Here is a 14,963-nt window from a genome sequence, read left to right as displayed (position 1 = left end):
AGAAAAGCTCACCAATATTATTGTCACTTTATAATTCAGTGAAAATTTGAAGTATTTTAAAAGAGTAGTGTTCCTTTTGGGTAACTGCTAAAAGGGAAAACTGGTAATAGGCAACAGAAGAAGCTGTTACAGCCATTTTATAAACAGAGATAGTAACAGGCTTTGTAAGAAAGGATAGAAAAAGATTTTGTACAATTAAAAACAAACTTTTATTATGGTAAGAAAGTTAAGGTAATCTCAGTCTCAGATTTCCAGACCCATTTACTTGGAATAACGATGGCCAGCATTTACTAGTTAGCACTGTGCGTGGATCATTCCACTATTTCCTGAGGTAGGTGCTGTCTTATTGACCCCATTTTACGGATGATGAAACTACCCATGAGAAAACTGAGGCTGTGGCTGGCTACATTTTGAAATGGCAGCAGTAAGGTTTAAGCATTAAGGTTTAAGTTCCTATCTGACTTGAACGCACATGGTTCACCTTGACACCATCCAGGCTCTTTAAAGTAGTGCCTGGGCCAGGCAGAATGGCTCAGACCTGTAATCCCAACACTTTGGGAGACCAAGGCAGGAGGATAGCTTGATACCAGGAGTTCTCAACCAGCATACTTTCAGCAGTTAAGTGCTTTTGAAAATATGCTGATTCTCTAATTTCAGAATAATTCTTCCCAGTAGACAGATAGATAAAACAGCATTCACAGCTAGCTCAAGTTTGAATATCTCCTAAAATAAGAGAATACATTACTTAGCCAGGTGTGGTGACACTACAACTGTAGTCTGCTTAGCTATTCAGAGGCTGAGGCAAGAAGATCCCTTGAGCCCAGGAGGTTGAGGCTACAGTGAGCTATGATTGCACCACTGCACTCCAGCCTGAGCGATAGAGCAAGACCCTGCCTCAGGAAAAAAAAAAACACCAAAAAGCCAGAGTAATGTCCTGTAATGAGCCAAGGTCAGAAGGAGAAATAAGCAAGCTTGCAAGTGACTAGAAATGATCATGCTGCTGTGCCTTGACAATACAAAAAGTTGGGGAGAGCAGTCAAATTAGGAACGCCCCCCCCAACTAGGAGTATTAGGTGACCATTACATGATCTTTATAGTCTCTAGCCTTCTCAGATAGCTGAGAATGTGACTTACAAGATTAATATAAGATTAATATTAATGTTTTGAATAATTCTAGGTCAGCATCTTATCCAACATGTAGACCTAACATTAGTCAAAGTATTGATCTTAAAATTGTAGAGAAATACAACTTAAAAGTTAACAACTGGCCATTAAGAGGCACTAAAACAACCCGTCTAACAGTTACTGAGGATCTGCCATTCTCTGGACGTAATATTAGATACAAAAATGAATTACAGTCCTTGCCCTCAAAGAGTTCAATCTCGTGTTGGGGGAGGCCAGGGTGTACACAACCAAAACAGAAACAGGACAAAGCAAAATAAGTGCTATTGTACAGGCATAAAGTTCTGAGGAAGCGCAAAGGACAAAGGCACCTATGTATTTTCTTTGGAGATTTCAGCAAAAATTCTCTCCCATCATGGTTAAACATCTCGGAAGCACAAAAGTTGAATAACTACTGTGGTTTCAGAACTTTGCTGCTTAGCAAATGAGAAAAACAATTCGCTGGTAGGTAATTTTGAGTTTTTGTCTAGAAGTGTTGCTGAAAGCCAGCTTTTTGTCCTTGTCAGATAAATTCTAGAGACCGTGAAAACAGTATCATACGGTATTTGCAGTCACTAGACATAACATCAATCCTTTTCTTGTAATAGCATTTGATGACACCATTCCCTTGGCTACCTGAGCTAATTTCAACCTCACTGTCCTTCCAGGGAGTAGTTTCCCAGAGTAGTATTAAAAGATTGAGAACCTCTTCCTCGGCCCCCACAATCATAATGCAGAAGCCTTCCAAAGAAGCAGTGCTAGTATACTCTTTCAAAAGGAAGGAACTCCAAAGCTCCATGAGTCAGAAGAATTAACAGGCAGGCACTGTGAGAATCAGAAGTCTAAAAGCAGAGTACAGGATGAGGCCAGAGGTCCATAGCCCCTTGACAAGATCCTTTGGGGGAATGCCTCTATTGCAGTTAACCAGCTGTGCTAAATTTGGGGCGGTTGTTCATCTTAAAAGAACAAAGCTTTGTCCACCTGAGCCCATGCTCTGAGGGACCAGTGGCCACAGTCATTTTAGATAATGAAGGGAGACATCCAAGGCTGCTAATGACATATAATAGGGAAATATCTGGTCAGAGATGTAATGCTGCACTGACTGCTGCCTGCAAGAGGGCAGAAAATGATCCTGTAGGCAGGGTTGTCCAATCTTTGGCTTCCCTGGGCCACACTGGGAGAATAATTGTCTTGGGCCACACATAAAATACACTAGCTGATGATCTTAAAAAAAAATTTGAAAAAAAAAAAATCTCATAATGTTTTAAGAAAGTTTACGAATTTGTGTTGGGCTGCATTCAAAGCCATCCTAGATTACATGTGGCCCGTGGGCCATGGGTTGGACAAGCTTGCTGTAGAGTTTGTTTCCTGAGCCTTTTGGACAAAAATGCCCGTTTTGGGTCTTAAACATCTTAAGAAAAACATTTTTAAATGGTTATGAGATAAATCACAGTTGTTTGAGGTTTTTGTGAAGAGGAGATAAAAGGGAGGTAGCCAGATTTCCCTAATTAAACATGAAAAATAATTACATTACAGACCAGCTGCTGGATAATAATGCTATTACACTTTCCAAATATGGGTTAGTTTTCTGGGGGGGGCAAACACAGTTATTTTAGATAAAGATACATGGATTTGGACAGAGGAAGAAACCAGTCATTCTTACCAAGGTAAATGGCAATAAAGCAAAGAGCAGAAAATCCAGTGGTGTTTTCAAAGGGTATGGAGTTAATACTGTCTGGGATTGGGAAGGGAGTGGAAGCTAAGATGGGACCTTGAAAGCCTTGCTAAAGAAATGTGGAATCTCTCCAGATGTTTCTGAAGAAGGGAGTAACAGTCAGTACAACATTTGAAGAAAATCAGTCTGGCAGCAATTTATACCCTGAGCAGAAGAGAGTAGAAGCCAGAAGATGCAGTGTAACCAGCACCTGTCAAAGGCCAGTTCTGTGTCTGACACTGTACATGCACTGGGTCACTACCATGACCTAAACCCATCAGTCTTCTGTAAACAGTCTCCTTAACACAACTGTAGGCTTCCTGAACTCAGGCACTGAGAATGTTACCCCTACTTGGTCTAATACTTGGTAACCAGATCCAAGTAATTTATTCTCAGCTTCCTTTGTGGGGAACTGAGCAATCTGAAAGATTTCTAGATGTTCTGTTGGATTTATTTTTTTTCTTTAATTGAGCCACAATATAGTAGGACAAGTTTTTAAGTGCTCTTTAGATAGCCTCTTGCATCAATGACTCTAGGTAGGGAGTGATTTAGCCTATGTCACTTACCTAGAATTCTGGGGGTATCGCATTTTAGGGTTTGTTCAGTTTTTGATTTTTTGCTTTATTTTAAACCTGTCTTCTATTGGTCTTCTCCTTTGCTTATGTGCCTGTTAAGATTCAGACTGTTCTTTTTGAGAATTCTAGCTCTGTTATATAAAGAGTAAAATATAAACAAGCTTAAACAGAGCTCTGAATTTATCAGAGTTCTGAATAGGTAACTTTACAATGCATACTCCATTGGCCAGCATCTCTGTAAAGAGCTTTTAACACCTGTTAAAATCATGGTAACTTTGAAATGGCCGTTCTGATAGAGAAAAGACACTCCAGGATCTGATGATATTATCAGCATCTAAATGAGTCAAGCAGTACTGCAAGGAATTACAGATGACATTATTATCTACAAAACAAAATCAGAAGGCCAAACCCTATGGGTTCTAATAAAATCAGATTTGATAATATTTATTACTGTTTTTTGTTTCTGTCATTCATATAATTGGAAAAGTGAAATAGAGGCAACAGATCAGACAAGGGGTTTTAGATAACAAAGAGTTTGATTGGCCATATTGAATGACAGCTTTAAACAATGCTGACAGCTGCTCCCAAGCAGTCTTGGTCATTTGCATTATATTAGAAAAGAGGCTCCAACTTCAGTCCATAGCTATGGTGGTCAAATCCATACAACAGGAAAAAAAAAAAAAAAAAAAAGGTAAATCTCAGACTAAGGTAGTAAAAGCTACAATCTCTCAGCATAAGATATCTGAACAACTCAACCCTAAAGAAGTCCATGTCAAAGGTGTGACCTTTGAAACCTGAAAACAAAAGAATAACTTGTTTCAAATCCATTTTCAAAAGTTGTCTGAAACTATTCAAAAGAGTATGCCTTAGGTCTCTTAAGGCAGTTTCAAAAGGCAGGTCCCGATATGCTAAGTTTGGCTAGCATCGCTCATGTTCTTATGTAGAATGATTTGTGACCACACTTTATTATCTCATTTTAGACAACAGCCAAAGGGCAGCCTTGATGCTCCTTAAACCAGTGTTTTCCAAAGCATCGGTTATAAACTATGTTAGAACAGAAAATATTGGAGTTTATTAAATTTAGTAAGCGTAAGGAATGGGTAAAAACTATCACGAAACATGCTTCCCCTAAAAAGGTGGATTCTGTTAACGCCTGTGGGGGCTTTTTTTTTAATGGACAGCTGGGAAGGACTATAATTATGGAAACTTCCATATACAGTGTCCAACAATTAGAGAGTCATCGAACACTGTTTCTTTGAACAGACAGAAATTCTTTGCTTTTATACCTTAAATTCTTTGAGTACAGTGACTTCCTCCTTAGAAGAAGTGTACTTCTCACTGGGAAGTACTTTGTGAATATAAAAGACAACCAGTTCATTGTTTTCATTATGTTTAATATAAATACTGTGGAAAACATCCCTAATTGCTATGCAACTCCTTTGTGGAAAAAAAAGTCTGCATGCTCCTAAACTCTGCTGCATCTGTTCTGTGTAAAACATTTCTCCTGATAATTTTGTGTTACTTTGCTCAGGCTTTTTGTAGCAGCTGTGCACCACTAATGACGTCCCTTATTAGTTAGCTCCAGTACTTTCTTGGGTTTGAGGCATATAGTATAGAAAAATCTGGCTTTTTAGCAACGTTGTGTTAGGCTAATGGATAATGTTTATATCCACCACCAAGGTGATATAAGAGCGTTGTTTCTGCTACTATTTTTTCCAAAGAAGGATAACTTAAAAAATATTAGAGTTTATAAATAATTTGTGAAGACTGTATATATGAGATATGACCATTAGTTGGGCTATTATTCGGGTTATTTCAGCACTGAATCTTCAGCGTCAATTTGTAGCCTCACAGTTATAAATGAGGCTATCAGGCCTCTAAGCATATTGCAAATCATCGTAGAGATTATACTTCTTAGAAATCCCCTTTCTTCCTTTAAGACTAGGTACATTTTTTCACCTGTCTAAAGCCTTCCTCTGTTCTTCTGTGCTCCCATCACAGCTTTTTCAGGCCTCTTTCCTATTCGTCATGTTTGACTATCTTTTTGAATACTTTTCTCACCCATAGACTGTGATGTATTCGAAAAGAGATATTGTTTTACATCCCAGGGACTAGGTCAAAATCTAGAATACAGTAGATGATTGATGAAATATTGAAGAATGAAATCTTCTTTATACCTTCTTCACATTTTTCATAAACTTGTTATAAATATATAATTATATCTGAAGTTGAGATTGGGGAGGTAATGGTGGCTGCGGCTAGAGGGTAAGTATTTTATCCTTTTGAATGTAGATGGTGTTCCTTTGTTTCTAAACTGTGTCTAAAATCTTGCTGTTTTCTTCACTAGGAAGTCCAGCGCTGTACGGCTGATATGAACATCACTGCGGAACATTCCAATCATCCAGAAAACAAGCACAAAAACAGATACATCAACATTTTAGCATGTGAGTAATAAACTTTAAACTATATTCAACTGTGAGGAAATTAAATTTTCATGCTGAGTATAAGCTGAAAGTCAAGCGATCAGAAGCAGGATGCCAAGAAAGAATGATACTTGCAAGCTAACCTCTCATTAGCCCATCTTCAACAGTGTAGAAGTAGGGACATGTTCTTCCCCCCTAGTCTTTCATTAGGCTGTCAGAGCTCAGAGAGCTTAATAAGGTGACTGAAAGAAAATGTTCTGAGCTTCACTATTTTCACATGAAGTGATGTCATATCAAATGTTGGGAGCCAAAATTTGAATGTCATTTGGCTATCTTGACAATGGTTTTAACCTGTAAGGCCCAAATCTTTTTCTTTTTTCCACTTAAAAGACCAGTGTGATAGTAAGGGGCCAAATCTTTTAAATACAAATGAAAACGTTGGGAATTGAATGAAGCAAGCTGAATTTCAAAGCATTATTTCCTTCTTTTATTTATTTATTTTTGAGACGGAGCTTCACTCTTGTTGCCCAGGCTGGAGTGCAGTGGTGTGATCTTGGCTCACAGTAACCTCCACCTCCCGGGTTCAAGGGATTCTCTTGCCTCAGCCTCCCGAGCATTCTTTGAAAGATGAGATAATTGGTCTGTACCTTAAATGATGAGTCTCCAGGCCTTTTGGTCCATGTGCTCAGCCCTATCTATCACATTACCACGGTCAGGAATATTCTGTAGGTTAGGGACGCAAACAAATGGACATTCTTCATACAGAGCCTCAAGGAATATTATAGGAGCACAAACTACTTTTATGGCTAGAAGACCACATTTCATAGATATGTGGGGCTTGGGTCACTGACATTTAATATATGCTTTGATACTAAGGGTAAGGGCATAGATATTTATAGTTAACATATACTATGGTAAGGACTACATTACACAGAATTATATATAATAGTGCATTTAAATTGGACCACTTAAAATTTGAACACTAATATATAATGTTTTCTTCAAGTTTTAGTGAAATATTCACATACCATATGAAATTTACCCATTTAAGGCCAGGTACAGTGGTTCATGTCTGTAATCCCAGCACTGTGGGAGGCCGAGGCAGGCAGATAACTTGAGGCCAGGAGTTTGAGACCAGCCTGGCCGACATGATGAAACCCTGTCTCTATAAAAAAAATACAGAAGTGAATGGGGCATGGTGGCATGTACCTGTAGTCCCAGCTACTCGGGAGGCTAAGGCATGAGAATCACTTGAACCCAGGAGGTGGAGGTTGCTGTGAGCCAAGATTGCGCCACTCCACTCCAGCCTAGGCAACAGAGCAAGACGTTTCCCAAAAAAAAAAAAATTACCTATTCAAACTATACAACTCAGTGGCTTTTAGTATATTCAGAGAGTTGGACAATCATTACTACAGCTAATTTTAGAACATTTTTTGCACCTCAGCAAGAAACTCCTTAGCAGGCACTCCCAATTCCTCCTTCTCTCCAGCACTTAGAAAACCTGTATCTACTTTGTCTCTGTGGGTTTGCATATTCTGGGCATTGCATATCAACAGATTCATACTCCGTGTGACCGTTTGTGTCTGCTTCTTTCATTTAGCATAATGATTTCAAGATTCATCCATGTTGTACCATATATAGTACTTCATTGCCTTTTATCGCTGAATAATACTCTAATATATGGATATACAGCATTTTGTTTCCAATTGATGGACAGTTGTTTTTTTCCCCCATTTCTCAGCTAGTATGAATACTGCTATGAACATTCATGTACAAGTCTTTATGTAGACATATATTTTCAGTTCTCTTGGGTATACACCTAGGAGTAGAATTGCTGGATTATATGGTAATTCTATGTTTAAAATTTTGAGAAACTATCAAACTCTTTTCCAAAGTGGCTATTCATTTTACGTTCCCACCAACAATATATAAAGGGTCCCATGTTTCCACATCCTCACCAACTCTTATTTTTTAAAAAAAATAATAGCCATCCTAACAGGTATGAAGTGGTATCCAATTACAGTTTTGATTTTAGCATCTCCCAAATAGTGACGTTGAGCATCTTTTCATGCTATTGGCCATTTGTGTATCTTGTTTGGAGAAATGTCTAATCAGATCCTTTACCATTTTTTAACTGGATTACTTTTGTCTTTTGTTGAGTTTTAAGAGTCCTTCATATATTCTGCATACAGATCATTTATTAAATATATAGTTTGCAAATATTTTCTCGTTCTGTGCATTGTCTTTTCACTTTCTTAATGTGAGTTCTTCAAGATTGTTTTGGCTATTCTTTCAATTATTTATAGTCTGAATTGTATTATTGTGCTTCTTTTATTAATTTTATTCCTAAGTATTTTATTCCCTTTGATGCTAATGTAAATAAAATTGTTTGCTTAGTTTTAGTTTTGGATTGCTCATTGCTAGTGTACATAAATACAATTGTAGGTTGTATCCTAAAACTTTGCTGAACCCATCTATGCTAGTAGTTATTTTTTGTGGGTTCCTTGAACTTCTATATTCAAGATGTCCAATATAGGCAGAGATAGTTTATTTCTAAATAAAGTGTTACAAAAACTCCAAGTTACTTTTGAATAGGATTGTTTGTTCCACTTTTCTGAGAAAATGAAGAGGTTAAAAAAGGCAGGGGGACAACAACGAAGAAAGTCAAACCTCTCCCCAGTCTTTGGATTGACTTTAGCAGTATTTGATGGCCAACTCAATCAAGGTTCACCACGCTGTGATTATGAGGATTTGTCTATCTGGATATGCCTCCTTTCTAATAAAGAAAGGATATATACAGATCTCTGACACACACACCCACCCACCCCTCATTCTCTCCACCACAGCATCCTTTACTTCTAATGGCCTTACTGCCTTGCTAAAAGCATTTGGCAGAGAAAGAGGAGAAAAAATCAAAGCAACTTCTTTGTGATATGCCCAGAGGTCATGGTGTTTTACTAGAAAACCATCTCTGGTTAAATGTGGGTTGCACTTTCACAACTTCATTTGTGATTTTACTTTCACAATTTCAAATTAGATGTGGTTTTATTTTCAAACATTCAGGGAGTTAGGTTTTGGTGTTCTATTGGCCACTCAGATTCTGGACACATTGCCTGCTTTCATCTACACCTATATTAATGCTTTTTATACCAAAGAATAGCATAGAAATATCACAGAAACAAGTAAAGCAGACCGTGAATGTGCCAGAAACATGTATGAAAAACCTCGCAGATTTGTCACAACTTTCAAGGTATATGTGGATGTCACCAAATCACCTCCCATGTTGGTCTATTAATGTCTTATTTGTCAGTCTAAGAACTAACACTATACGGTCTAAGGCGTAACAGTTCGGATGCAGATGCCTTAGAATAAATTTTTCCTTTGGGGCCTGTTTATATCAAGCAACACCTGTTTCATGTCAACCCTAAACTGAAAGTTTGTCAGAACAACAGAAGCAGTTCACAGCTCCAAGAATGTAGAGGGCTCTCAAAAACTGCTTGGTATGTTCTGAGGAAATGCCTGTGCTGATCCACTCATTGGACTTCTTTTTGAACAATCGTTTTATGACAGTGACTATAGACAGAAACATAAATTGGGTTTTGCCCATTCTGTTTCTACCTAGGGAAAATAAAATTATGACCTCAGCTTCTTTTTACTTATTTTGCTATCCTAAAGAAGCAGGCTCACTCTGTTGGGCAACTGGATACACATCATATATCACTTTCCCCCACTTTTGTTCATAAACTGAGGTTAAGTGGATCCTAAAATCTGAACATTAACTTCACATTCCCATAATGAGATTACTCTTGAGAAAAGCTCTGGTTTTCTCAATTACTTAGGTTCTGTTGGGGTAGCAGGGAATCCAACTGAATTAGCAATGGAACTGCCTGCAATATTAATAGATGTTTTGGACTTGATATTATAATCAGTCACCCTTTTATATTTGTATTAATGCGGAGGGAACTGGGGCATAGGGCATAATCAAAGCCCTTTAAACTTCAAATTACCGAACAAGCAAATACCTTTGAACTTGGCTTTAAAATATAGAATGAGGAAATTTTGGACGACTGCAATTTGTAATCGTTTTAAATGAATTTGCATCCTGAGAGCAGGAGATATAGAAGTGGCTCTATATTTTGGGGATGGTTTTGAATGCTCTATTTAGTTGTTGTTCTGCCAAAAGTTTTCTTGGGCTACCTGATTGCCTTGTGTTGTGCTTCAGAATGCTGTTAGTTTTTGAATTATACATTATATTTTTGCTTTTTTTCTTATCTTCTATAGATGATCACAGTAGGGTGAAGTTAAGACCTTTACCAGGAAAAGACTCCAAGCACAGCGACTACATTAATGCAAACTATGTTGATGTAAGTCAGAAATGTTACTATAAACCTGTTTCTGGAAATTGAAGAATGCAGAAGAAACTGTTTAATGTATTTTAATACTGTACAGAGCTTTTACTAAAAACAAAGCCTATTCAGTATGGAAAGTATTTGAATTATTTACTGGTCTTCTGTGATAGTGCTTTCATCTTAATTTGTGTTGTGTCATTTTGAAGGGTTACAACAAAGCGAAAGCTTACATTGCCACCCAAGGACCTTTGAAGTCTACATTTGAAGATTTCTGGAGAATGATTTGGGAACAAAACACTGGAATCATTGTGATGATTACAAACCTCGTGGAAAAAGGAAGAGTAAGAGCTCCTTGACTCACTTATCTTAATAAAGCACCTTCATTCAAAAAAATATTTATGGATTACCTGCTGTAAGATAGTAACTTGACAAGGTATAAAGAGTTACAGAAATGGAAAGTGTTCTCTCTGCTCTTACCTTGCTTATGATCCAGTAGGAAAGAGAGCCTAAGGCATTATAAGAAAAATTAAATGTGATGAAAGAGATGAACAGGGTATTAGTGTAATGCTGCAAAATGAATCAGTGTATCCTCTGTACAAAATTTGTCTTAAAGGAGCTAATACTTGAGATGAGACTTGAGCAATGATAAGAGGAGTTATGCAGGCTAAGATGAGAAGGAAACGGCATTCTAAGTACAGGGGACAGAGAGAATAGTAAACCGGGAAGTTGAAAGAAGCATAGTGTAGTCAAGGAATTACTAATAGTTAAGACTAGGGGAAGCAAAAATTGCTTAAACAGTTTGACCATCATTAAGAGGACCTTTTAAAAAAATAATGCTGTAGAATTTGTTGGAGTATGAGTTTACACTAGATGATGCTAATTTAGACTGGAATAAAAGCTATACTTCAGGGAATCACCACACTGGGTCGATAGGTACAGCAAACCACCATGGCACACATTACCTAGGTAACAAACCTGCACGTTTTGCACATGTACCCCAAAACTAAAACTAAAAATTAAAAACATAAAAAATAAAAATAAGAGAAGCTACACTTGAGGTTCCCTGCTCAAAATCACCACTGCTTCATGTTGTGGAGTCCCTGTTTTACTTTTGGTGATCCAAGTTATAACAAGAAGATTGTCACAGTCAGAAGAGAACTTCCATAAATTCAACCCAGCTTTCCAAATGATACTTAAGCTCCCTTTATAACAAACCCTGCCCCTATTTCTTACAGGTCAGACATAGAGGTTTCCTTCTTAGTCCATTTTTAAAATGTATACATACTGAAAGGTGGTCATAATTACTAGGCCCATTTCTCACATGGTCTTACACAAACTTTTCCCAAGCCATCAACCTCATCAGAGGTCATACCTGCCTTAAAGCAGTTAAACTCATGTATTCTTTTTTCAGTCAACCAAATGGCATTCTTACCTGTGTTTTAACATTGTCATTTGAAATTACATTATCAACAGAATTGTGGCACAGATTCCAGTTATACTTTACAACTTTTTTCTTTTTGCAGCGAAAATGTGATCAGTATTGGCCAACAGAGAATAGTGAGGAGTATGGAAACATTATTGTCACGCTGAAGAGCACAAAAGTACATGCCTGCTATACTGTTCGTCGTTTCTCAGTCAGAAATACAAAAATGAAAAAGGTATGGAAGGAATCGGGTAGGCTACCAGGGCATCTCCTTTTTATACTTGTATGAAAGTTACTGTACAACCAAAGCCAAATCTCATAACCAACTTGGTTTTTAAAAAGTATTTTTAAAACATTTTTCATGACTGTTTTGATTGACATCAGTGTATGCTGTGCAAGGTGCTGGCAAAGCATATAATAGAAGTTAACTGGCCTGATTGAGCTCTTTAATCTCTATGTGAACAGGCTTCATTTATAAAAAATCATCCTCTTAGATTTTGGTAATACTCAGCAAATATGGCAGCATCTGTTTGATTTAGCTTTTTCATTCCAGTTTTCTGAGAGCTTTAAAGCATTGTTTCCCAAAGTGTGTTCCAAGGAATACTTGTGCTGTAAGATTCTTGTAAAAGTCCGATTCTGCTGTTCACTAAGAATGGAAAATGAATGTTACATAATGTGTATCCCCCTGCCATTTTAGAAATTTACAGTGAACTTAGAGTGACCAAAGCACTGGTATTAAAAATAAAACCCTTTTCTACAGAACTACTAATACCCTGAGCATCACACTTGTGGAAATATTGTTTTCAGGTTATCTCAGTTTCTTTTTCAAAATCCACTGTCACAACAAGAATCCTAGATCAATCATCACAGGAGTACAGCTATCCCCCCCTTAATTGTGTAAGGTATGTTTCAAGATGCCCAGTGATGCCTGAAACCTCAGATACTACTGAAGTCTGTTTATACAATGTCTTTTCCATACAGTGTCTTTTCCTTTACATCCATACATATAATAAAATTCATAAATTAGGCACAGTAAGAGATTAATACTGAAATAGAACAATAATATTCTGTAATAAGTTATATGAATGTATACTCTTTCTCTTAAAATACTGTAATATTTTTGGACTGTGGTTGACCTCAAGAATGTGAAACTGCAGATAAGGAGGAACTACTATATGAAGAACTGTAAATAGATGCTCATTAAAAAATGTAGTTCTTCCACAGAACTTAGGTATGGCAGTTGTTTGCAGCAATGGGATAATTTTGTTTTCTTGGTGTCTTGGACATTTTGGAAAATGTGATAAAACTGTACCCTCCTTGCCCCATTTACATTGACATTTACTCACATTTTTATATAAAATTCAGGGGCTCCAAAGCGCATCTGTGATCCTAGGTTAACAGTCCCTTCTATGTATGTTTATTTCCCAAAATGAAATAACATGAATATCAGTAGTGTGGCACAACATCTGTGTTCTATGTTATAAAATAGACCTGCTGGCTGGCTCAAGATAATCCATAACCAGCATAAAACTTAAAAATTCCAACTAATGGGAATCTTTCAAGTATTTAAACAGGGCCCACCTACTCTTGTTTTAGAAACAGCTTTAGTCAGTGGAAGAAGTCCAGTAGGAACTTTAGGTGTTTTACATACAGGAAAAAGTAGAAAAATGAGTTAACAGAAGAATTAAAGCTATCATGGGCCTATGTATAATAGCACAGGACCAGACACCCTTTAAGCTTCAATGTTGATTAATGACCCTGAGTCATCCAAAAAAATTTAGAAATTATTGAGGTATTGATAAGAAAACATATAGCATGTTATCTGTTTGGGGGAAATTTTTCATCTAAAGTACTTAAAATTTATATAAAAAGTTCAGTCAAAGGAAAACTACTCTGAAAAAGTCATTTATGAAAGTGACAGATAAATGAGACATTGCCTCTGACTCTAAAGAGAGAAGTATTCGACACTTAGAATTTTCCCATCACTTCCTGCATAGTTTACAGCAGCAACCAGCACTCTGGCTCCTGAAGGTCCAGCCTGGACAGTGGAGAGGGAATGGGAATCATAGCCCACAGAGAAATGAAAGCAAAGTACTAAGATCTGGATTTGGGACAGAAAGTCAGGAAATGGAGGACTTGCAAGAAAATTGCAAGTGCTTTGGATAGTTCCAATTCCAAAAAAACTAATACTAAATACTAAATGTTTGTTCTTGGTACAGTCTTAGTCTTCTCTTCTAAGTGATAGTGATACTTCATATAGAGCTTGGTAATGTCTCCATTTAATGGCATGAAAGTTGGCTACAAGAGGAAATAACCTAGCCTGGGAAAAGTGATTAGGGTGAATGAGATCAGTGGTCATGTGTCCTGACAGCCTTACATTACTTTTTTCCAGAATGTCCACCCCTCACCTTAAAGACATCTTTTTTTCACCTTTCTCACAGGGTCAGAAGGGAAATCCCAAGGGTCGTCAGAATGAAAGGGTAGTGATCCAGTATCACTATACACAGTGGCCTGACATGGGAGTTCCCGAGTATGCTCTTCCAGTGCTGACTTTCGTGAGGAGATCCTCAGCAGCTCGGATGCCAGAAATGGGCCCTGTGTTGGTGCACTGCAGGTAGGGCCTGGGGTTCAATATGTGAAGTAGGTGGGGCAGGGGACTTAGGACTCAGTGATCTTGGACCACAGTGACTACTACTGCTTTAACATGGAAGCTGAATCTTCCACTAGAAACTGGGATGGGTAAGACTTACAACAGTTTTAAAGAGGCTCTATTCCTGTAACATTAAGAACTCACCTGCTGCTTCTGTGGTCTTTAAAAAATTAGATCAATATCTAGTTTTTTTTATTTTTTTTCCCCATTTATTTATTTTATTGCATTTTAGGTTTTGGGGTATATGTGAAGAACATGCAAAATTGTTGCATAAGTACACACGTGGCAATGTGATTTGCTGCTTTCCTCCCCATCACCTACATCTGGCATTTCTCCCCTAGCTATCTCTCCTCAGCTCCCCACCCCCCACCGTCCCTCCCCTATTTCCCCCCAACTGACCCCAGTGTGTAGTGCTCCCCTCCCTGTGTCCATGTGTTCTCATTGTTCAACACCCGCCTATGAGTGAGAACATGCGGTGTTTGATCTTCTGCTCTTCTGTCAGTTTGCTGAGAATGATGGTTTCCAGGTTCATCCACGTCCCTACAAAGGACCCAAACTTACCGTTTTTGATGGCCGCATAATATTCCATGGTGTATATGTGCCACATTTTCCCTATCCAGTCTATCGTCGATGGGCATTTGGGTTGGTTCCAGGTCTTTGCTATTGTA

General features: G+C 37.8%; 1 protein-coding gene and 1 long non-coding RNA gene across 4 annotated transcripts in view; one reads left to right on the top strand and one right to left on the bottom strand.

Annotated features, from left to right (window-relative positions):
- Positions 1-14,963, bottom strand: part of LOC108303526 — a 105,744-nt gene that overhangs the window by 30,592 nt on the left and 60,189 nt on the right. The gene's annotated exons all lie outside the window — the stretch shown is intronic.
- The window catches only part of PTPRG (protein tyrosine phosphatase receptor type G), a 770,883-nt gene that overhangs the window by 723,704 nt on the left and 32,216 nt on the right, over positions 1-14,963 (top strand). For all 3 annotated transcript variants that reach the window (XM_017527402.2, XM_017527401.2, XM_017527403.2), the window contains 5 exons: positions 5,798-5,894; positions 10,155-10,237; positions 10,429-10,563; positions 11,746-11,880; positions 14,087-14,259. In XM_017527402.2, coding sequence (XP_017382891.1) covers positions 5,798-5,894; positions 10,155-10,237; positions 10,429-10,563; positions 11,746-11,880; positions 14,087-14,259 — 623 coding nt within the window. The remainder of the gene's footprint in view (positions 1-5,797; positions 5,895-10,154; positions 10,238-10,428; positions 10,564-11,745; positions 11,881-14,086; positions 14,260-14,963) is intronic.

This window comes from Cebus imitator, unplaced genomic scaffold (genome assembly GCF_001604975.1).
Source record: "Cebus imitator isolate Cc_AM_T3 unplaced genomic scaffold, Cebus_imitator-1.0 Scaffold48, whole genome shotgun sequence".
Lineage (NCBI taxonomy): Eukaryota > Metazoa > Chordata > Mammalia > Primates > Cebidae > Cebus > Cebus imitator.
Note: the sequence above shows the minus strand (reverse complement) of the source record. Positions and strands in the feature narration are given on the sequence as shown.